General features: G+C 41.7%; 1 protein-coding gene across 2 annotated transcripts in view; it reads right to left on the reverse strand.

Annotated features, from left to right (window-relative positions):
- The window catches only part of LOC134204251 (E3 ubiquitin-protein ligase goliath-like), a 211,604-nt gene that overhangs the window by 29,168 nt on the left and 157,928 nt on the right, over positions 1-24,508 (reverse strand). For both annotated transcript variants that reach the window (XM_062679071.1, XM_062679072.1), the window contains exons 3-4: positions 299-434; positions 88-205 (exon numbers count right to left, since the gene is read on the reverse strand). In XM_062679071.1, the coding sequence (XP_062535055.1) occupies positions 88-205; positions 299-434 (254 nt within the window). The remainder of the gene's footprint in view (positions 1-87; positions 206-298; positions 435-24,508) is intronic.

Genomic DNA, 24,508 nt, shown 5'->3' on the forward strand with positions numbered 1-24,508 from the left:
TTTCGACAGAGTAAATAATATTATTCATCGAAAAGCAAGTGCTGCCTCAGTGTGTACCACCAACAAAGAAACAACCCGGACACTTACCGACTGTTTGTCTTTGGTTTGCAAATACCGGAACCGCTGCACGTAGTAAAACACCAACCACACCAACGAGATGATCATCAGCACGATGAACGAAACCGAAACGAACAGCACCGATGTTCTACGGGAGGGTGGGAGAGTGAAATCGTTAAAGATCAATGTTACCATTATTAAGGTGAAACACCGTTCGGCTTTGCTACACGCAGTTTCTTACCGATTGATGTTGGCCAGCGATCGGATGTGGCGACTTCCTTCGATGATTGCCATCGTCACTTTGTAGCCTTTCTGTTCCATGATTTCGATCAGTTCGTGTCCTTTGGCTTTCGTTGTGAAAACGGCGGTGATGTCTCCTGAAACAAGAGAAGAGGCACGGATTAGTATGTGGAGGATCGCGATATAAGGATCGCGATTTGCATCAGACAGATGGATATCAATGCGTGTAAATGCGCAACATAGTAGGAAAAACAACGCTTTTAAACTCTCAACAATCGGACGTGCAAACGTGACATAGCCTTCAAACAAGTCAAGTACAGTTAACTATTTACGAGTTTATAATAAGTAGAATATCGAACTAGTGGGGGTGTAGTACCGACATTGTTTTGGCTTTTGCGTCCAGATGCAGTGAAAAGGTAAAACATTAAACTGGTCTCACTGTGATGCGAAGGTCTTTGGAGTAGATGCATGTGTAAATGGCTTCAAATTACAAATTCGAGTTTGTTCACAGAAACATGAACAGACTTTGAAACGTCGAAAGATAAAATACAGAAGGGGCAATGATAATTGATCAGACTATAGACATGTTAATCTGTTTATAAAAGAATAAAACCAATTTCTGAGTTCGCGATGCTCATAACCAGTGTTGTAAAATGTCATTTGCATTCGTTTGTATAATTTTCCCAGAACTTGTTTCAGAAGGTAGCTATCAATTCATGTTGTATAACGAACTTATAGCGGTTAAATGGGCCTACAACTTTGTCTAACGAGACTTTGCTGTAAATATGTAATCTGAGGCGTGGGAGGCAAAATGTCATTCAAATGACATTATGTCAAATGACACGTGACATTTTGGAGAGTTTTCACTCTCGAGCCTTTGATGTTATACTTAGAGCAATGTACCCTTGGACAAAAATATAACCCTACTCAAGCGTTATGAGTACATTCAAAATTTTGGAAGAAATTTTGCTTCTAAAGAAAGTTATGAGCAAATTAGTCAAATGACATGCAGATGACATTTTACAAGCCTGCTCATAACCTTATCCTTATTTACGTATACGAAACGTAATTCAAAGACAACCTCTGGCAACTAAATAGAAAGAGCATTAGAGCAAACACGATGCATAAACGGGGATGCACAGATAAATGCAATTTCAGTACTTAGAAAGGTACTGTCAGACGGTTTTAACGGGTTTCAGTAACGGTAATGCAATGGCGACGACTATCCTACGACAACGACCGGCGACGCCGAACATGCAATTCACCCCCTTTCTTGTACTGCTTGTAGTTCACAGTGCATTATACCAAACCATACTCACAACTCTCATAGACTAGAGACAATGTTCTTTGCCAGTGACTCATCGCCATCGCCGTATTTATTGGCCAATAAAACATGCTCTTTAAGATTTAGTGGGATGAAGAGCAAAGAGGAGTACAGAGTAATGAAATAGTCTTGTATAATAATTTAAGTAGATAACTTGACAAATTATATTTATGGTTCTTTTGAGTGAGGGCGAATGAGGAACTCCTAACTCAGAGAGCTGAAAACGATCCATCATCATTGATCAATACTAAATGCTTTGTGTTACCTTCCGAAGTAAAGCCAAAAACAACAATTAGTAATTCGGGTGAAGGTCCCGAGGTCCCAGCTTAATTTTTTATACATCACCAGACATCTATAAATACTTAACAAGTACCAGAAACCAAGTTCTTTGTTAACACGTTGAGGACAAGACTGTCTAGATGACCCATGACCCATCTCACTATATTTCAGCGAACAAGTTGAAGAAGCTGAAGAAAGGCTTCAAGTTTGACGATCCAGCTCAAATAATAATTGACATTGAAAATTTATATGGTCAAGACTTTTCTGCACATGACGATACTTGTGCTTATACAGGTAATGAACTATAATCTTATTTGTATGATTTAAATTCAGTCAAGGTTTGAATTTGATTGTTCAATTCTACAGTGTCTTAAATTTAAAGCTACTTGATAATCAACAAAATTTCAAGCGAAATACTGTCGAACGGCTAGAACAAATCTGAGAACCATACAGCTACCTAACTTCCCACATTAACGTTGGAAACAAAGTCATCTGAGACGCGAGCATAAATGATCATAATGCCGGGTGCCTTTACGTTGGGATTTTCAACTGCTGCCGTGACGTGAAGTTCCGTCTCTCGTTACTTTTACGTCATCCGCGCGCTGGCAAGCAGCGCACTACGAACGCGAGTCACCGCCGCGCTCCGATCGCTGGGTTGTTTCCAACTTCATTTTTTTCCCTGCCATAGCTATAGATGCAACAACGAAACAACAAAAGCCCAACAATTTGCTTCGTTATTATTAGGTGGGCAACGAATGCCGGCTCACTACCACCCATTAGATACTCATAGAGAATACCCATTACCCAGAAGTGTTTCTGCAATTGTAGCAAATCGTGCGCAGAACCATTTGTCGTTTGTCATCGGCAGTCGTGAACAACTAACTCTCCGATGTGTGTGATTACCCCGGCAGCTTTGAGGAGAGCCAGCCGGTTGCCGACACGGAATCTGGATCACTGGTTCCGATAATGATCATTTTCGCTTTCGTTTGTTGCAAATTGTAACTTTGTAAATCATTCGTGGCGCAATTGTGCAATCAATATGGGCTCAAGGCGGAAAGAAAAAGTAATCACTGAGCAGTGGGAGATTTTGAATACCTTAGACATTGCACAATCTCAAATATTTTCTTATAACTCTCGTGAGCACCATTTTAAGGGACTTTCCCAACATTGTTCTTGAAGTCTGGACAGCATTTTTTTGTGTAATAATAACTCTTATTCTCCGGTAAACTGATTTTTTTTTCTCCATAGAAACCTGGCCTTTGAAAACCATGAAGTTTGATACCCATATTGACATATAAGGAAAATGTTGAACTTTTCTCAGACCGGTTTTACGGAATTCACGGGAACGGCCATATCTCAGGTGTTCGTTTACCGATCTGTGACATCAATATCTCAATCAGTTCATGAAAAACTCTAGTATCTGTAAAAATACAAAAGAACCAATATTTCACTTATATGAAAACTACAAGCGACCAAAAAATAGCATTTTTGACTTGCCCTCAAACAATCCGGAATATCTGCGATGGTCTGAACATGAATTTGACACAGTCTTCTAAAACTAGATGAATTTCTCCGTCGAAACCTGGCAAAACCAAAAAAAATTAACAGAGTTATGGTCATTTGAGTTGTGTGAAAATTTTGCCTGGCCAACCCCTGTAGAACGAAGGTCCATAGAGCTTTTGCCCAATACCGATGATGAGTCCAACATCGACATCACTCTGAATGAGCTATTCTGGGCCCTTGGCAAAGGGCGAAGTGTCTCTACAGGTCCCGATTCGACTGGGTATCCTGTGCTTTAACGCCTACCACTATCAATGAAGACAACACTCCCTAAACTGCTCAATAGAATCTGGCACAACGGCGAGTTTCCTGAAAACCCGCACTGCCACGAGTCTGGACCCGATTCATTCCGACGAATATCGATCACTTGCTGCATGGCGAAGCAGCTGGAGCGGATAATCGTCTACTGATATCTGAGCTAGAATCGGCAGGTCGGCTTGATAGGCGAGAACATGCTTTCCGCTCAGATCTTTTCGCACCAATAGGGGAAGTGCATCGGTTTTGGCCAAGTTTGTTAAGCACATTTTGGTCTATATTGGCCAACCCTAAAAAATACATTTTTGCCTTTCTCGTACAACTAAGTTGTACCGAAAGGCTATCATTTCACTCCAAATTCGAACTTTTGATAGAAGTCCCGGAGATCCATAGTGTTATATACCATTTGACTCATCTCGATGAGCTGAACAAATGTCTGTCTGTCCGTGTGTGCGTGTGTGTGTGTGTGTATGTGTGTGCGTGTGTGTGTGCACAAAATGCCATAAAAAACATTAGCCAAATTTTCACATAGAAACTCTTAATCGATTTTCTTGCAACAAGTTGCATCTGACAGAAACTAAAACGCTGTTGATCACTATTGAATTTCATAATAATTGCGAATTGCAAAAAATAGATAATATTAAAATAGTGATGGAACATAGTCACATAGAACAATAATGTGTTATGAAAAATGCCTTGCATCTATGAATATTTTTAAGGTTTATCCGTGGCTTGCTCCCATTAAGAGTTCCATCTATACTATAAAGATGCTCGTGTTGCACGCATTTAGGCGTAAGTATGCTCTTCGTTCAGTTTCATAGTACTATGAAATTGTCCGAAAGTCAAAATTCGAACATAGGAAATTCGAGAAACTTTTGGCAGCGCCATCTGTCGTCTACTAGTGTAAACTTTCTATCATAACATTAGACGATGTAACTGTTTTACCTTTCTTGTACATCATCGAGGTGTAAGCGTAAAGGCTACATTTATTACCTTTTTGTGCGAGAAAGGCACCATCACCGCTAAGTGGATTAATCTGGTTTTTTTTCCAAAATAATCGATCAGTTGAAAGCAGCGTTGAAGCATGAGGGATATATCTTTTGTTGGAACTAATAAAACCTATGCAAATTGCTTACGGTACAGGTACAGTTCCCTACCTACTTTGCAGAACTAAAGAAATTTCTACCATCCGTTGACGAGTACTGCTTGATAGACCTTACTGGACCTGTCGAAGGCTCTCCGTAACGCTATTTCTCGTTGTGATACAGCCCATCTACCGAATACTGCCGAGCGGAGTTGAAATTATCCTGTATGCGGACCCTATTCTTCTCTTTGTACGTAAACAAAAAACCGAAGAACAGTAACGTAAACCTCTGGCTGCCATCACGGCCGTCTACAAATTGGCCTAGAGTGTCGGATGCGAAGTGGCAGCAACAAAGTCTCAAATATTCTACTGCAGCCCTAAGGCGAGTTGTGCACTGGCACAGAATATTATCATCGACCAGCAAGCCATACCTAGGATAAACCGACTAAGGGTCCTGGGAGTGACCTTGGATCGAACGCTGACCTTCAAGCCGCACTGTCAGATGATGTCACGACTACGGATCCTGCAGATAATCGGTACCAAGCTTCCGCGTGGCAACGCCTCCGCAGCCTTCGTGACTGTGGAGTTTGTTCCGTTAATATACAAGCGGGAGTCTCCAAGAAAACCTTTTACCTACGATGGTGCAGCACGTGTGATTGACATCCACGTGCAACGACTGCTTCGATTATTGTTTATTCGATTATTGGTATCAGGCCTACTTCGATGGTTTCAAAGCCATTTAATATTTACTTATATAGTAAACGGCAAGTGCTATTTCACTGCCACACAGTGACCATCCCGACAAATTCGTCCATGGCTGAAGCGGGAACTCTCCCCTTCAAATTGCTGGCGGCGCAGTTTACAGCGCGTACTGCTATCCGAATATTAACTAAAAACCGAAACAACGATAACCTTCCGCTAGTTCGACGAATATGCGATCGTTTGACTGAACTGATGGGAACAGCAGAATTCACGAAAACTGACGATTGAGTGACGGATGTGAACAAAACTGTGCAGACAGGTGACCCCCCGGAGAAGGTGCGCCCAGCTGTTCAGCACTCGCTTCCAGGTTCTACAGCTCAACAGTAATGCACATCGACACATCGGTTCCAAGGGTGCAGATGCCATAGGTAGCCACATTTTTTAACATTGGTGTCACAGGGATGTACAGTAGAGTGGGGCGTCATGGTCATTTTTCAAATCAATGGTTTTCCGAAGCCATTCTGGGTCCTGAACAACTGTGCAGAGTTTGGGACCGATTGGTTGCTTCCTCGCTTTTCGCAGCGCGTTTGAAGTTTGTATGGAAATTAGTATGGGAGAACGTATATTTTTGCATTTTTTACTAGAGGTTTCAGTTCATCGTAAACCATGTGGCACATTACGTTAAAGTATAACCCAAAGGATGCCGAAAAACTTTGCTGAAGAAGACACGATGCTGGAACGTCCACGAAAAAAGTTATAACGCTTCGAAGATAGAGTGTTCAAACCATATGCAAAAAATCATTTATTCTGCCAGCACTGCCGAACTACATTGGGGCAATAATTTAACTGAGTGTTATTTCAAAATTATTGATTTTAAAGGACTTTGGAGCTAATGGGAGATATTCGGAATAATTTCACAAAGTAAAAATTCCGACTAGAAGGAAAATGGGTTTTGCCCTCTGACAATTACAGGTTGTCCGGTAGTGCTGGCAAAAACATTGATTTCTTGCATATGGTTTAAACAATCAATTTTCGAAACGTAATAACATTTTTTGTAGACCTTCTAGCTGCGTACCTTCTTCGGCAAAGTCTTTCGGCATCTTCCAGGCTATATGCTAACGTATTGAGTCACGTGATTGATGATAAATAGAAGCCGCTAAGAGCAAAAATGTTAAAAAGTACGTTTTCCCATACTAATCTCCATGTAAATTTAAAACGCGATGCGGCATGCGAGGTCGCAACCAATCGAGCCCATATTTTGCACAGTTGATTGGGGTCTCAAAACGATTCAGAAAAACCTTGATCTCACTTGATCGGACGAAGTTTGCGTTTTTCCATACAACTGCGCCCCACTCTAATGTACAGCCTTCCAAAAGAGAGCAATCTTTTCTTTGCAAAAACATACGCCATTAAGATGGTTGTATCGATCCCGAATATTGATAATTTAGTTATCTTTACGGATTCGGCCAGTTGCTTGCAAATTTTAGAGGCAGGTAGATCCAGACACCCGTTGATCCAGAATATTGAAAGCATTATTTAAAAAATAAAGCTGTACAATTTTGCTGGATTCCAGGGCATGCTGACATCACTGGAAACATGGATCGGCCAAAGCCAGTTAACTTATTCGTTTCTCCTATAAAATGCACCCGCCAGCCGTAATCCACCTAGCGGTGATAGTGCCTTTCTTGTGTATTCTAAAACAAGAGAACACCTAAGAGTAACAAGCAGTGGTGCGAATTCTCAGTCTCAGTGACTGAAATTTGTTGGATATTGATACCATTTCCTCTTCACACTCACTTCCTAGCAGTGAAAACTGAAAATGATTATCAGCAACAATCAAAAATAAAGTAAACAAAAGACCTCTCTTCTCATTGCACACGCAGCCCGCAGTGACAGTCCATTCAGTTCACTCGCTGCTGCGTGAATGCGACGGTCCTATATAAATGCATGGGTGAATACTATCACTTGAAAGACAATGACAGGAAATTTGTGCCGAATGATCATTAGCTTCAGCCCGCCTTTGGCGAACCGAGTTTGCTAAGCTACTCCTGCTTTGCCTTGCTGACTGAAAGGCACCGTCATAGGCAAAGAAGAGTAGAGAAAAATACAAAACAAAAGAATCACACTCAGCAGGATTGTTGATAAATTGCACCACTGGTAACAAGAAAAGCACATAAAAGAGGTCAAAATTGCACTTTAGGCAGATAGATTCAGTTATTTCTTTTTTTTTTGTTAAATATCTTGGCTGTGCATATCCACAGTTTCGAAATAGACAAATTGATATGAAATTTGCGAAAAACAATCCACGTGTCTTGGAGGGACTCGAACCCTCAACAAGACTACTTTGGCACTCTGCTGTGCCAAAGGCTTGATTGGACAAATCAAGCATCCGAAAGATATTAGGTTGGTACTCGGATTCTGATGGCTTTTCCGCGAACGTGACCTTTAAGTGGTCTTCAGGGATCTTCATAGGGGTTATCACGCCTATGAGAGTAGGAGGTTGAGGGTTCGAGTCCCTCCAAGACACGTGCATTCTTTTTCGCAAATTTCATATCAATTTGTCCATTTCGAAACATGTGCTGTGCATATGCACAGCCAAGATATTTAACAAAAAAATTGTTTTCGTACGGCAGAGTTGCCGAATAATATGCAATTAATTGCAGTTATTTTCATCAATTCACATTCGACGTTACATTCGTTACATTCGACGTGGAATCTGGTCCTATTATTTCCTATTGAATATTGGCCAGATCGGTCATTGCGTTCCGGAGTTCCAAATTACTGTTTTTCCCCAAGGGTCCCCCCTTGGAAAAAAATTAAAATCGAAAGAATTTTTTTTTCGTTTAGAGCGAAAATATTTAGCAATAAGGCCGTTACAAATATTTAATTTAAATTATGTCCTACTGGTCTTCGAAAGGTCAAGGGGGGGACAATAAAAAATAAATAATAAAATGGAAAAAATCAATAAAACTCCTCGGATTTGTTAAAGAATGTTTTGAAAATCTTCAAAATTTCCCGATTTTTTTTCGTTGCCCCCTCAAAATATTTTTTTGGGGCAAAAAAATCCGAGGGAAGGGAGACATAATTGTTTTTAAATATTTGTATAGGCCTAAACAAATAGGAATTGTTGAAAATTATGGGATCTATCGCCCTAAAGTGCTATTTTTGCCTATATTATGTACTTTTCTTTATACATTTTATGATGCACGAGAAAGGCACCATCGCCGCTAGGGGGATTAATATGTTTTTTTTTTAATAACTCCGGAACGCAATGGCCGATTGGGGCAAATTTCAATAGCAAAAAATTAGAAAGGATTCCGCGTCAAATACCTGTTGCAAACAAATCGGATGAGGCTTGGTACAAAAAAGTGTGTCTCACATTTCTTCTATACACACAAATACATACATACATACACACTTACAGCCATCACCTCAAATCGTTAAGCTGAGTCGATTGGTATATAACACTATGCAACAAAAAAGAATAGTGATAACTCTTTGTCCTCATCTACAGAGGATAGAGACAATGTTGCGTTCCATTTTATTTGCAACAAACATGGAGAGGTAATTGTTGTGAACTTTTCATACTGCGATAACTTGTACACTGGATTCTGTTTTTACACGATTTACGTTTTTTCAATTTTGCACTCATCCTAAATGTTTAACGCATATTAATGATCATGTGATTTTTCTTTGAATTATTTAGGATTTTTCGAAATATTTTTTTTTAATCTTTCGTTTATTTTGGAGGCTCAATTGCCGTGAAGCGTTACGGAGCCGAAATCAAGTTTAACAATTCATTTCTTAAATCTTATACATAATGTTAGTTTTGGGGAACCGAAAGACTCGCGGTTTGGTCGAGGTTAGGGAATACAATAATATAGTAGGAAAGGAAGGAAATTTAGGGTTCTTAAGTAAGTTTTTGAAACATGTTGCAGAAACTTTGGTGGCGAATTGAAATCACACGATCAAAATCACGAGCGAAAAAAAATCGTGTAAAAACAGAATCCTGTGTATATTTCTGAAATAAAACCCAAATCATGTCAACAGATGGTTAAGTTTATGTCTAAACATTGATAATTGATACTTATTTTACCAAAAACATCATCGACAACCGACTATTTCGCTAAAGGCACGGCAGGCGATCATTGTTCTATTCTGTTTCAGTTTGGGACAAATGCTTATTGCGAGTTGAATTTGTCCCAACATTTACGATAGAGGACAATGTTGTTGTCATTGGCAATGTTGTTATTTTACATTCCCTGCTCACCACACTTTTGTGTAGAATGAATCTCGAAGAAAAACGAAAATCATGCCTACTTGACGAAATTCATCATTTTTACGCTACTAACTTTTTGCGAAAATGTTCGGTACGCAATTATAAAAAATATATGATCGTAATGGGATTCGAACCAACAACATCAACAAAAATATGCTCACTCTAATCACACTACCACATCACCTGCTTATAGGGACAGAGTTATTTGTTCCATAAATGTTACTCTTGTTGAGATTAGGGATGGCATGAAAAGTGAACCTGAATGTGGGCGAAAAATTGTTATAACGGTCCATTTTTCTTCCACGTAAAACAATGTCTCGGCGAAAACCCTTGCAGCAAATTTCAATCAAATCTGGTTACAACAACTTGATTATGACCAAATTCGGTCACATATGAATTCCGGAAGCGTCGACCGGCCGGGAGGGAGGAAGGGTCGTTTGGCTGAAACCCATTCGGCCGGACGCCATTTGGCCGAATGCCACTAGGCCGAACAAACCATTTGGCCGAAACCCATCTGGTCGAAAGTCATTTGGCTGAACGGGTAATTTAGCCGAGAGGCTCGTTTTGCCGAAAGGATCATTTGGCTGAGTGGGTCGTTTGGCCGAAAGGGTCATTCGACCGAAAGGGTTATTTGGCCGAAAGGGTTATTTGGCCGAATGGGTCATTTGGCCGAAAGGGGAATTGGGCCGAAAAGGTAGTTTGGCTGAAAGGGTCATTTGGCCGAAAGGGTCATTTGACCGAAAGAGTCATTTGAAAAGTGAGAAATAACGAGTGAGAAGAGATACGTCTCAATTCTCATTCTTCATTTCTCACTTCTCGCTGTAAAAAGTGAGCGACCCTTGCTGCCAAATGACTTTCAGCCTAATGTTCTGTTCAGCCAAATGGTATATTCGGCCAAACAACTTTCGACCTAGTGGCATTAGGCCCAACGGAATTCGGCCAAACGGCCCTTCCCCCATTGCTACAATGGTTGTAAGGAATGGTGATATATAGGAAGTCGCCTCATAAAGCGACGAGATATGTATCACTTGTCATAAGACGAGCTTGTACAATCCCATTTAATTCCACCACTTAATTGTACCTTGACAGATACGTATTTCGACCTCAACAGTAAGGCCGTATTCAGTGTCTCGTACTTATTTAAGTCGAGTCAAGTACGAGACACTGAAGACGGCCTTACTGTTGAGGTTGAAATACGTATCTGTCAAGGTACAATTAAGTGGTGGAATTAAATGGGATTGTACAAACTCGGAAACCTAAAGATATCTTTTAGCGCTATTGGGATGAAAAAATACTTCCTGGAGTCTTTAAAAACAATCAGTAGTCCATTTCTCATTCGCCAGACAATGATTTCATACAAAACTACATTAACGTATGAATAATCTAACTGCCTAATATCTGATGATATTTTTGTAGATCTAGGAATCAGAACTACCAGACAATATTGCAACTCATTTTTGTACCTAGAATCTAGGTCCTGATATGCTCTTACCATAATCATGGATGGGGCAATGCCTTAACTGTCCCACCCAGGAACATTCATTCGTAGGACATGCAGTGTGTTAGTATAGACTTATGAATAGAAGCGCGGTTATTAATAACCACAAACAAAACTGTTTGTTAAAATGAAAAGATGTATAGGAAAATGTAAGGTCTCCAGTTAGCGAGCCTGTGATTGACCAATTTGTGACCAAGAAGAAAATGTTGTTCTATCACTAACAACTAATTAGTTTTATTTTCAAAGCTAAGTATGTATTTATTTATTCTTCTATTTATTCTTTTTCTTATTGCCATTACATCTCCTACTGGGACATCGCCGCTTCGCAGTTTAGTTGTCATTAAGCACTACCACAGTTGTTAAATGCGAGGTTTCTAAGCAGAGTTACCATTTTTGCATTAGTATATCATGAGGCTAACACGATAATACTTTTATACCCAGGGAAGTCCAAACAATTTCCAACCCGAAAATTCTCTAAACCGAGAATCGAACCCAGCCAATCCCAGCATAGTCTTGCTTTGTAGCCGCGCGTCTTACTAAGGAGGACAGCGGGCTATGTCACAGGCTCGCAAAAAAAAACGAAATGAGTGACAGCGTGTTTGATAATACCGTTCAGTTTCGTTTCCCAGTTGGAAGTTTCCGTCCTTCTTAGGCTGAAATCGCCAGCTTTTAGTACAAAAAATAAAAACGGTACAAAATCGCCCGCTCTACATCAAATGTGTTTCCCATGATACGATGCAGGAATCGATGAGGAAGAATGCTGAACCGAGGAGGTGTTTCCGGTTTAGATTTCTACCCTCAACAAACGCGAAAGAAGCCAGGTAACCAAAAGAAAGCTACTACATATGGTGGCGTTGAAGCTGGGGAGGTATCGGAAACCTTGGATAAGGAATCAATCGAACTCAGGAAACCGGACACAGTCGGTTGTGCGTGACAACAAGCAGATAAATAAATCATCGTTGTAAAGATGACGTAATACTGGAAGAAGTTGCTATTGCGATATAGGAAGCGGTATCTCATCCACCTGCAAATCAGCGACGGGCTCATCTTTGAGCTTCAGGATACCTTTCAAGTGCCGGTTTGACCCCACGCCCGGAGATCATATCATTAATACTATTTCATATTGGATATACTGTTCAATATAAAATAGTATTAATGTTATGATCATAAGTTTTTTGCTCTTGTCTCCGTAGAGTTTTTCATCAAACAACTGAGCCTAATAAATATACAAAATAATATTAAAAATCGTTATTCTGCGTTTGTGGGACGTCTTTACAAAGAAAAGTGCAGTGGTGATCAAAAACACCTAAATTCTGTATATTGGGACGTCCGCCTCAAAAGTTTCTTCCTCTGCGTTATATGATTTTTTTAAACCGTTTGAAAATCATGGCTCATCATTACACCATTCTTTTTGCGGGCGTCCCACCAACGGCGAGGAAAGTAGCTTTTATATGCGAGCGTCTCATTAAACATAATGGTGATATTTCCGATTAAAATTACTCTGCTTTCTGCTTGCACCATTCTTCTGTTGGGCATACCTCCAACGCAGAGGATACAACTTTTACATGCGTGAGTTCCGTCACCAACGGCGGAGAAAAACTTTCATATACGGGCGTCCCACTACACAGAATTGTGATAATTGCGATCCACGATTACCCCTTTCGTCTTGCAAGGAGCGCCCCACCAACGCAGAAGCTTTTGTGACCGGGCGTGTCATCACGATTCACAATTCACATTCTTATTTGCAGATGTCCTACTAACGCAAAGGAATAAAATTGTGCTGATTTTTCTCTTCAATGCTAACACAGAGCAAATGTTCTTATTGAATTTCATTTCTACTTATTATTTATGAAATTTTCATATGATAGCTGTTGTCCCACCAACGGAGATGAAGAAACTTTTGTATGCGGACTGAAGAATTTTTAATATTGTTTGTTAATAAAGTATTTCTCTGATTTCACAAGGGATGTTCTCGAAAACTTCTCATTCTCATCAGGCCCACCTCCTATCAAAAGTTCATTTTTGGAGTAAACATATAGACTTTCAGTACATCTTGGTGTACGAGAAAGGCAAAACGTTATGAAGAACAATTTTCTCTTTTATTAAGTATATTTTTTAAACAGGACACAACATAACCAGGCGAATGCTTACAAATGCTATACTCGCCGTAAAAATTCAACTGATAATGTACAAATTGTCTAACACCATTCCGATCGGCTTATTGAGCCGGTTTATTCGATTAGTCGAAGTCATCAACGCAAACCGCATGAACGCCAAACAAACGAGCGTGGTGTTGCTGCCGGTTACTTATAAACCGCCACATTTAGCAAACATGTTGTGAAAATATGCCCTTGACCATCGCACAATGTTATATGTATGGCATGAAGCTCAGCAAGAGGAAGGAAACGTTTTGTTTTTCTGTACCATCAACGCCATGAACTAGAACTTGACTGAATTTAGAAAATGTTATGCTTGAGTAACTGAGGTTTGCTAGCGTGGTTGCTTGTATTATGTTTCAACTCACAGTTGCGGAATAGAAGAACGGAAGAAAAGTAGATCAACCGATATATGTATTTATATACGTTAATCCGAATCGCTTCAGAATTATGTGTAAAAGTGTTCCAGATACGATTGTATTTGTGACTGCTGACGGATCAGGTTGTTTTTTGGATGACATGTTGATTTAAAATTTAATGCAATAATACTTGATAAGTTTCAAAAAATTTGTTCACCTCTTAGATGCAAGTAACGTGTCTTAGAGAAGGCGATAAACGTACAAGTTCTGTTCTTCTTTCTATCTTCCTTACTAGGACATTGCCGCCTCACATGTTCAATTTCATTAAGCACTTCTACAGTTACTACCTGCATTTTTATATTCGTGAGGCTAACACGATGATACTCTCAAATCCAGGAAAAATATCTCACCTGAAAATTTCCTAGAACGGCCGGGAATTGAACCCAGTCATCTCCAGCACTCCACCACTTCGTTTTATCTTTACAGATACGACCTCAATTAGTACGTCCATGTTCAAGTGCTAAGAATAGCTGAAATAGTACACTACTAACATGTCTTATGATAAGTGATGATATTCCACTAAACAAACTTCAAAAGTGATTTTCTTTTCATCATTTGTTCGTCACGCAACACACAAATAAGGGTACAAACAACAGTACGTCTCAGTAGATATCAGTGTGTACATTATTCAAAGTTATGCAAATTATCACAACCACAGGTGCTAAATAAAAAGCTGCGAAGTCTGTGTTCCGTGCTGACCGAGCACGATGATGGGAGACCTTCCTTCTTTTACTCAAGCATCGCGTACAACCGAAGAATTAACGCCTCATTTGAATGGTAGGTAAATACTTGGGATGACTCATCACCATTAGAGTGCGTCGTCATTTACAACAATCACATGAAGTATTCATAGGCGTATGATTCTCAATGAATATTTTAAGAAAAAAAACTAATATTCATAATTATTAGAGTATTATATCTATTTTTAGATAATGGGATTCCTCTTAGGACAGACCATGTTGTAGAATGCAGATGGATGGAATCGAATCGTGATCTGGACTAGTAATATTTCGTATGTAAAATTTGCCCGTCTTCCCAGGACGTATAAAGTCTTTTGTCAGCCACATGAAGTCATATAAGGAATGGACAAATGGAAACATTGCTTAGAAGCCTCACAATTTCGTCGATTTCAAATTCTATCCTCTACGTACTACACTGCTTTAGAATCAATCATAGGGAATTTATTGAAGAAAAATTTGGACACCCTAACCATCACACGACGTGGTTGCTCGTGGACTATAACAGCGGCGGCAGCACGGCACGGATCTGGTGGGCTCGACCCGACGACGACGGACCGGCAGAATTGGCGAATTAAAATGCGGAATTTATTTCCGTTTGACGGGGTGCGGGTTCGGCTTTGGTCACGGTCGTTTCGCGATCGACCATAAAGGAGCAGTTATTTACGTTAAGAAAATTTACGCAGTACACGAGCGTCACCATATGCATTAAACGCTCCGTGCTAAATAAGGGATCACGCTGTGTTTTTATCGGCGGCGTTCTAAAATTTATATGTTTTCAGTTGAACAGCTTTATCTGCCTGTTCGCTGGTGGTTGTCGCAGAATTTGTCGATTTTAGGCGCCGAGGGGGGCGCGAGCACTACTACTGTGTTGTCGCGTCGCGTCGTAGTCACCGAGGCAATGGACCATCAGCAGCTGTTCGCGTGTGGCTGCACAAAGAACAAATAACATGTGTTGAGTGCAAAGCAAAAGTCAATGGCCCGGTAGGACCACACGGAGGTGGAAGATGAGGCCCGCTCCAATGTTGGTTTCAGCGAACACACTCCAGCCAGGAAAATGATTCCGAAATTCTCTTTTGATGAGGGTAATGACATAACAACACGATGCTGACGTCACAAAAAGGTGACATATGACGATTGATGGCTAATACAGGAAAGATGCGGAAACTATGGCTGTGGAAGTTGAAAAGTTGACAATTAGAATTATTGCATTTACACTATCATTTGTATAATCCCGAATGGATAGCTACTCATTCAAAGTCATGGTTCAAATCGAAAAAGATGTTACACTCAAACTCAAATTATTAGTAAACATTTGTTTTTTTTTTTGCAGATTAATCAACCTGGTAGAGATTGTCCATGCCAGAAAATATATTAAATATAACTAAAGAAGGATAAGAATTCTTAGGATTTGATTTAGTCGGATATGTTGGAGGATCAGACGGAGCACTAAGTCTTACTGAAGTGGCAGTTATAAGACTAGTTATTTCTACACCCAACCGGTGGTTGTTAGATTTTCCAACAATTCTGTATAAGAATCTAACAAAACCTGTATAAGAACTGAGCATATGCGAAATTGTTGGATTTATAGAAGCATGTCATGAAAACAAGCACTATGATTTATTCCGATTTCGGAGATATGTTATTCTGAATTCTCATGATGCTGCCCATCTACAGGACGTGGTTCAGTCTCGCGTCGCGTTTTGTGTATGTCACCTCTACTTCATTCCATGAAAAACAAAGCAGTGGAAAGGAATTTGATATGTTTTTTATTTTCGTGATTTTTTTTCAGCTGTTAGCATGCATGTTATCAGGGAACCATATGTCATCAACAGAGTTTGTTACTGACAAACGCACCTTGCAACAAGCCTCCCAACAAACATTGGAAACTGCGAAAAACGGAATGGAATAAGGCCCATTAAAAATATGCTTCTTCAGCTAAAAACTAGCTCATTCAACTAAAATTAATCAGAGTTAGATTATCGAATATTTTCAAAAACGAATAGTGGGTAATGTCTGTGACATAACCGCTAAGTGGACGTAGGACTTGACTTGACTTGCCTTTAAGATACATAATATGTCCAAATTTCTCACATCAACTATTTTGGATAAATAATTGACGTTGCATACCATTCCTTGGCAAAATCTTCTCATCAAACCGACACAGAAATCAAATCTACCTCGAACAAGAATCATCAAAAAAATTCAGGAAGTATCTGTCCGGTCACGAAATATTAGCCTCGACAGTGGCAACCTTCCCACTGAAGGACTGCCTGAAATAAACCACAAGTTGGCTCAGCAGGGGATGTAGACTGTATCTCAGCCCTTCCACTGAAGAGCCTTCTAATCCGTGCGACTGAAGGAGAACATTATTTTTAACTCTTAGAGCCTTGAAAAAGGCTGTTTGCTTCGGCTAAGTGCAAAAGTAAGAAAACGATCTTTTCAAATAACCGCGAATTTCTAGTGATGGTATAAACAAGACTGAATGCTCTGCGAGCGAATGCACTTTTCTTTTATACCTTATTTTGAATCTTCTCTGCTTCCCAATTGGTGGGCCAATCAGCTAGTGTCTTGTATCCCGCTTCTTTGTGAGCCAAAGCGTCATCATCATCAACGCGTTCGAGAAGGGCTTCTTCTTTTTTACGCTTGTTGCTCGCTGCTGGCGTCTATTTCCTTTTCGCTTTTCGCTAGATACAGGCCAATAAGCCGGGCAAGCGAGCTTAGAATTGCAGTTCAGGTGGGAAGTAGGGACACGGCAGGTATTTCCGTCCATCGTCATAGGGGCTAAAACCAACGAAAGCAACGTACATTTGCTCTAACTCCACTATAGCAGAACGTTTCTCCTGAGTTTACGATTTGGTATGCATGAGTTTTACAAAAAAGCGTCTCTTTTATTGGTTTTCAAGACTATGACGAACAGACGAAAATACCTGCCGTGTCCCTACGTGTTCTTTTCTGAGACAACATTGTTAGTAGTAGAAGGACACCCGGACATGGGATTTCGGGTGATAAGATTTAGAATTGGTAACATGGGACGATCATTCACTCACGTTCGCTTTGTGTGCGGTCAGTATCAAACAATGTTTATCTACATATTTTTTTATCAATGCCAAAAAATCCAACATTTGATGAAAAATCTATTGATAGTTTAATAATGTTTGAGCTGCTATCGGTGTTTTTTTATCCAAATAAGATTATGTGAGAGATTTGGACATCTTATGAATCTTTAAAGGCATGGTCAAGCGAAGTCCTTCGTCCACTTCGCGGTTAAATCAGAAAAATTATCCACTGTTAGTTTGGACGCTATTTATGAAAATCACGCATAAAATTGTATCTCTAGAATATTGGATTTGGTACCCAAGTACAATTTCTATCCCGAAGGGATCTCTATTATTGGCTCTCTGAAGAACCGTTTGTTTTTTTGGACATACATGCTGTGATGCAGCTTTTCTTCAGCCTGTCTCGACTCATCACCGATGCCGGCCGGTCTCGGCTTGACTCTGCTGCTGCTTTCGGTATCTGCTCAGCATTGCTGCTTTGTCGGGTCTGTAGCGTGGACTGCTGCTGTACTGGCTAGGTTTCGGCTGATGATGGTGGCTTCGATGACTTCATTCTCTGCTAAAAGGTGTGGGTGTGAGTGCTGTTCAATCGATGATGCTTCGCTTGTCCCGGTCAGAATGAAAGGAAAAAATCGCGTTGCGCTATTTTATGGCTTCTCGGCAGACCCAGCGGCTGCTCATTCGCTGGTGTCTGCACCAATCAGAACGTGGTAATGGAATGATGCAAGAATTATGCGGTACTCATATTTATAGGTTCCCTTGATCTCAATGTTTTTCATTGAAAACAGTTTCATGCCTATTGAAACAAGTTTTTCGGGTCTTATCAAGCATGGACATGGAAGGCATACTTGAAATCTGTCGATTGAGGGGCTTACCGCAGAAATTCGTCCACTGAGACGAACGCTATTAACGTTTAAAATCTTTCAACACAGCGTAACGCGGTCGATTTGAATATTTTGGAATGACACCCGGTATAGTAAAGAGAGACGTAAGTCCTACGTCAAAAAAGCAGAAACTACTGTACCATAAAACCGTAATTTGCCGTAGAAAAAAGACAACGGGATGAAAAGTTATCAATAAACATGTCTTCTTTTTTGTTGCTAACAAAAATTTTCGGTTCTTTGTCATTATTATCTCCAGCAAAAACAAAACTTTGTCGTTGCATGTTAGCGACAAAATTGGTGCAATATTTATTTCTTTCGCGATGAGATGAATGCAAGGATGAATATATGCTCAGTTAGATCAGTGCTGCCCAACGGGGGAAGGGTCATTTGGCCGAAACCCATTCGGCCGAAAGCCATTTGGCCGAATGCCACTAGGCCGAACAAACCATTAGGCCGAAACCCATCTGACCGAAAGTCATTTGGCCGAAAGGGTCATTTGGCCGAATGGGTCGTTTGGCCGAATGGGTCGTTTGGCCGAAAGGGTCATTTGGTCGAAAGGGTCATTTGGCCGAAAGGGTCATTAGGCCGAAAGGGTAATTTCGAATTTAAACGACCCTTTCGGTCAAACAACCTTTTCGGCCAAACGATCCTTTCGGCCAAATGACCCTTTCGGTTAAATTACGACAAATGTCCCATTCGGCCAAACGACCCATTCGGCCAAATGACCCATTCGTCCAAATAACTTTCGGCCTAATGGTCTGTTTAGCCTAATGGTCTGTTCGGCCAAATGGTATATTAGCCCAAACAACTTTCGGCCAAATGACTTTCGGCCGAATGGGCCAAATGACCCTAGATGTAATTCTGTGAGGAGATCCTAATAGTCTGTGAGAGCCCGTGGACCTTTTTTAAATTTTCTGACGTATTTTCCGCTTCTTGTGTTTGTGCTGGCTGATGGATTTTCTGGTTGGGTTCATGCGTAGAGTGATCAAATAAAAAAAAGCATTGCGATGGCGTCCACATAAATTTGGAAGCTGTGTCCATCAAGTCTTCTAGCGGATCGCGAAGAATGAGGAACGTAAACGATTTTATTTCAGTGACCATTCATCGTGCGATGCGTTTCTGGTTTCGTGGACAATAGGAGCGTTCCTTTCCCAAATCCACTATTTGAAAATGGAGTAATTTGATGAGATTGTTTCAATATGTTTTACAATGCTTAAAATTTATGAAACTGAAAAAAAAAAATCCAGAGGTTTAATTTCCAATTGACAAACAAACGGTGTTGGTTATTGCAAGTGAAAGTGAGGAAAGGGTGATTTGGCCAATGCCGATATAACTGAGTTCCTTTTGGTAGAATTAAAGATTTGGTCGAAACGGTCATTTTACCGAAAACGGGTTAGCAGAAAATACTATTTGGCCGAGAGGGATATACGGCCAGCAATTTCGTTTGGACGAACAGGTCATTTTGGCTCACAATGACGGTTGACCGGAATTGCTGTTTGGCAGAAAGGGATAAATGACTTTCGGCCAGATGAGTTTCAGTCTAACTTAGCAAAAACTGGTATCGGAGAAGCCGTTGTCCGTAAACTGTCATAAATCCATACGCGGAGATATTGAACGAGCTTCGCGATAGCTACATGCTGAGGTCACTGGAGGTTTTCGTCGCAACCAGTCAGTGTCACAATCGAAGCCCTGTCAGTGCGATACTTCAACAGCTGGGTCAACGCTTAGATAGCGTACAACGCATCTTACCGAAGCGTTACGCAGTGCATGAGGTCTCTTAGCTTAGATGGCACCCGTTACTGCAATCTGAAGCCTCGCTACAGCTTATGCGACCTGGAACACTGGACGAAAAATTGCTCCATCAAGTCGACTAACAAGCAGTGCCCTAAACTGGAAACAATCATACACACGCCATCAGACAAGCCTCTCCCAGCTGATTATGATGTTAAAACGCTGGAAAAGTATTGGAGATAGACCTGGTATTATCATCAGGGGTGGGACTTATACACAGATTGGTGTACAAACAAACTATTGAACTTGACGGTACAGCCCCCGTCTTTTAGGAAGCAGACGAGGGTGGCGAGGCAGGTTGCATCATCAGCTAGGGCATCTCGGATGCAGGAAGAGATCCCGTGTATCGACACCGAACACCGACAGATCACGTGCTTGACAGAATTTTACAAATCACAGACGCTTTCCACTGGTCTCCACTCTCCAGGTTTTTGCGTCAGCCAGAGGGAATGATGTGGTAATATCACTCCTAGTTCCAGCTTAGCATTAGCATTAGCAGTCCTTGCGAATGCAGAGGAAGGGGAAGGATGGTTAGCTGGACACCTACTTAAGAAAGATGCAGAGAACTCTACGACATCTCATTATTTAAAGTGAAAATAGAGGAGTGCCAGTGCCAGGACTTCCTCCATGCCAGAAGAAACTAGCCACGGGGGAGGACCGTCGCCGGCCTGCGTTCGCAGGATTCGGTTTCCTCAACAAGGATAGGGTTACTATATTCTCCTTATATTGCAGCGGTGTCAGCTCCAGCCCACGTGCAAAACACATGTTGTAGAGTAGTTACAGTAACTCATATACAACCGAATTTTGTCACTTGTGAATTGCTGCAACCAAATCAGCATGGATTGTGCTACTAGGGCCCATACAGAAGTACGCTGTCTACGATTGCTTGACTAACTTATAGAAGTAGACCTCTATTGTTAGTCCTGTGGGGACTAGAATGAGTCTGAATTAGATTGACTCTGATACGACAGTCAACCTTAACAGACCAAAAGTGGAGCACGAACGTTAAAGCTTGTTCGATGAACAACCCAAGGAACTGTACTGTTTTCATTTAATATTTGCCCTTAAGGTTGATGCCAGCTCTTACAGACATCAAGAACCCTATCGAAAAAACATAGCGTTGGACGGAATTAATTGTGGCTTGAGTCCTAAGACGAGCCGATAGCTATCAACAAGATTTCATCGGAGTAAATAAAGATGAAGATGTTAGCTGGCAGATGGCTAAGGACCCCATCCATAGCAACCAGAAAAGTGTGACCATCAGGGCCGAGCTTGTGGCTTTATTCTCTTTATTTTTTATTTATTTTAGAACTTTATTCTCGAAAGGATTTTTCCGTAAAGAAATTCCGTATTAAGGAGAGTACATTCCCGGTGAAATGAAAAATGGTACTGAAAATTAACGGGGTATATGGCTCTCCATAAATTTGGCTGAAATTTTCATTACATCGAGCTCTTGAAGAGAAGATTCCGAGCCTCTTGAAAAGCGGCTTTCAAGCCATTTAAAGGTAAGATTCTAAACAACTCTCCAGTCTCCAGTAGCCTTGCGAGTAAAGGCTTAGGATTGCCAATCCGGAGATGGCGAGTTCGATTCTTAGTATGATCCAGGATTTTTTCGGGTGGGAAACATTCTCGACTCCCATGGCATAGTGTATCCATTGTACTTGCCACACAAGATACATACTAATGCAATGGCGGGCATAGAAAACTTTCAATTAATAACTAAGGAAAATCTAATAGAATACTAAGTGGAAAAGCAGGCCAAGTTCCAGTTGGAATGTAGAGCCATAGAAGAAGAAGAAGATTCTTAGCAACTTGAAAAGAGGCTTACGATCCTTTTGAAAGAGTGTTTCCGAGCCTCTTGAATGGGGGCTTTTGAGCTTTTGAAAAGACTCTCCCAGGATTCTTGAAAGTAGGCATCCGGGCCTCTCGAATGGAGGTCTCCGGGCCTTTTGAAGGAAGACTTCCGGGCTTCTAGAAAGGAGGCTCCCAGGCTTCTTGAAAGGAGGCTTCCGGGCCTCTTGAAAAAAGACTTCCGGGCCTCTTGAAAAAGGCTTCCGAGCCTCTTGAAAGGAGGCTTCCGAGCCTCTTGAAATGAGGCTTCCGAGCCTCTTGAAATGAGGCTTCCGAGCCTCTTGAAAGGAGGCTTCCAAGCCTCTTGAAAGGAGGCTTCCAAGCCTCTTGAAAGGAGGCTTCCAAGCCTCTTGAAAGTAGGCTTCTGGAGCCTCTTGAAAGGAGGCTTCTGAGCCTCTTGAAAGGAGGCTTCTGAGCCTCTTGAAAGGAGGCTTCCGAGCCTCTTGAAAGGAGGCTTCCTGAGCCTCTTGAAGGAGGCTTGAGCCTCTTGAAGGAGGCTTCCGGGCCTCTTGAAAGGAGGCTTCCGGGCCTCTTGAAAGGAGGCTGGAGCCTCTTGAAAGGAGGCTTGAGCCTCTTGAAAGGAGGCTTGAGCTCTTGAAAGGAGGCTTCTGAGCCTCTTGAAGGAGGCTTCTGAGCCTCTTGAAAGGAGGCTTGAGCCTCTTGAAAGGAGGCTTCTGAGCCTCTTGAAAGGAGGCTTCTGAGGCCTCTTGAAAGGAGGCTTCCAGCCTCTTGAAAGGAAGCATCCAGGCCTCTTGAAAGGAAGCTTCCGGGCCTCTGAAAGGAGGCTTCCGAGGCCTCTTGAAAGGAGGCTTCTGAGCCTCTGGAAAGGAGGCCTTCCAGGCCTCTGGAAAGGAAGCTTCCAAACCTCTTGAAAGAAGGCTTCCGATCCTCTTGAAAGGAGGCTTCCGAGCCTCTTGAAAAGAGGCCTCCGGGTCTCTTGAAAAGAGGCTTCCAAGCCTCTTGAAAGTAGGCTTCCGAGACTGTTGAATGTAGGTTTCCGAGCCTCTTGAGAGGAGGCTTTCGAGCCTCTTAAAATGAGGCTTCCGAGCCTATTGAAAGAAAGCTTCCGAGCCTCTTGAAAGCAGGCTACCGAACCTCTATAAAGTAGGTTTCCGAAACATTTGAAAGAAGGCTTCCAAACCTCTTGAAAGAAGTCCTCCGAACCTCTTGAAAGGAGTACTTCGAGCTGCTTAGAAGGAGGCTTTTGATAAGCGTTGAAGGATGCTTCCAATTCTCTTGCAACGAAACAACTGAGCTTTTCGAAAAAAAAAACCTTCATATATCTCTGTTTTTTTATTTGTTTATTCGTCGTTCTGTCCTTTTGATCTTTTGTCCCACACTGTGGTGGTTGTGGAGAGAAGGACTCAATAGTATTTAAGTTACTGATCGACTCTTGAAAGGAGGCTTCCAACGCCCTTTTGAAAGGAGGCTTCCAACGCCTCTTGAAAGGAGGCTTCCAACGCCTCTTGAAAGGAGGCTTCCAACGCCTCTTGAAAGGAGGCTTCCAACGCCTCTTGAAAGGAGGCTTCCAACGCCTCTTGAAAGGAGGCTTCCAACGCCTCTTGAAAGGAGGCTTCCAACGCCTCTTGAAAGGAGGCTTCCAACGCCTCTTGAAAGGTGGCTTCCAACGCCTCTTGAAAGGAGGCTTCCAACGCCTCTTGAAAGGAGGCTTCCAACGCCTCTTGAAAGGAGGCTTCCAACGCCCCTTGGAAGGAGGCTTCCGAGCCTCTTGAAAGGAGGCTTCCAACGCCTCTTGAAAGGAGGCTTCCAACGCCTCTTGAAAGGAGGCTTCCAACGCCTCTTGAAAGGAGGCTTCCAACGCCTCTTGAAAGGAGGCTTCCAACGCCTCTTGAAAGGAGGCTTCCAACGCCTCTTGAAAGGAGGCTTCCAACGCCTCTTGAAAGGAGGCTTCCAACGCCTCTTGAAAGGAGGCTTCCAACGCCTCTTGAAAGGAGGCTTCCAACGCCTCTTGAAAGGAGGCTTCCAACGCCTCTTGAAAGGAGGCTTCCAACGCCTCTTGAAAGGAGGCTTCCAACGCCTCTTGAAAGGAGGCTTCCAACGCCTCTTGAAAGGAGGCTTCCAACGCCTCTTGAAAGGAGGCTTCCGAGCCTCTTGAAAGGAGGCTTCCGAGCCTCTTGAAAGGAGGCTTCCGAGCCTCTTGAAAGGAGGCTTCCGAGCCTCTTGAAAGGAGGCTTCCGAGCCTCTTGAAAGGAGGCTTCCGAGCCTCTGGAAAGGAGGCTTCCGAGCCTCTGGAAAGGAAGCTTCCGAGCCTCTTGAAAGAAGGCTTCCGATCCTCTTGAAAGGAGGCTTCCGAGCCTCTTGAAAAGAGGCTT

The sequence above is a fragment of the Armigeres subalbatus genome, unplaced genomic scaffold (assembly GCF_024139115.2).
Source record: "Armigeres subalbatus isolate Guangzhou_Male unplaced genomic scaffold, GZ_Asu_2 Contig486, whole genome shotgun sequence".
Classification (NCBI taxonomy): Eukaryota; Metazoa; Arthropoda; class Insecta; order Diptera; family Culicidae; genus Armigeres; species Armigeres subalbatus.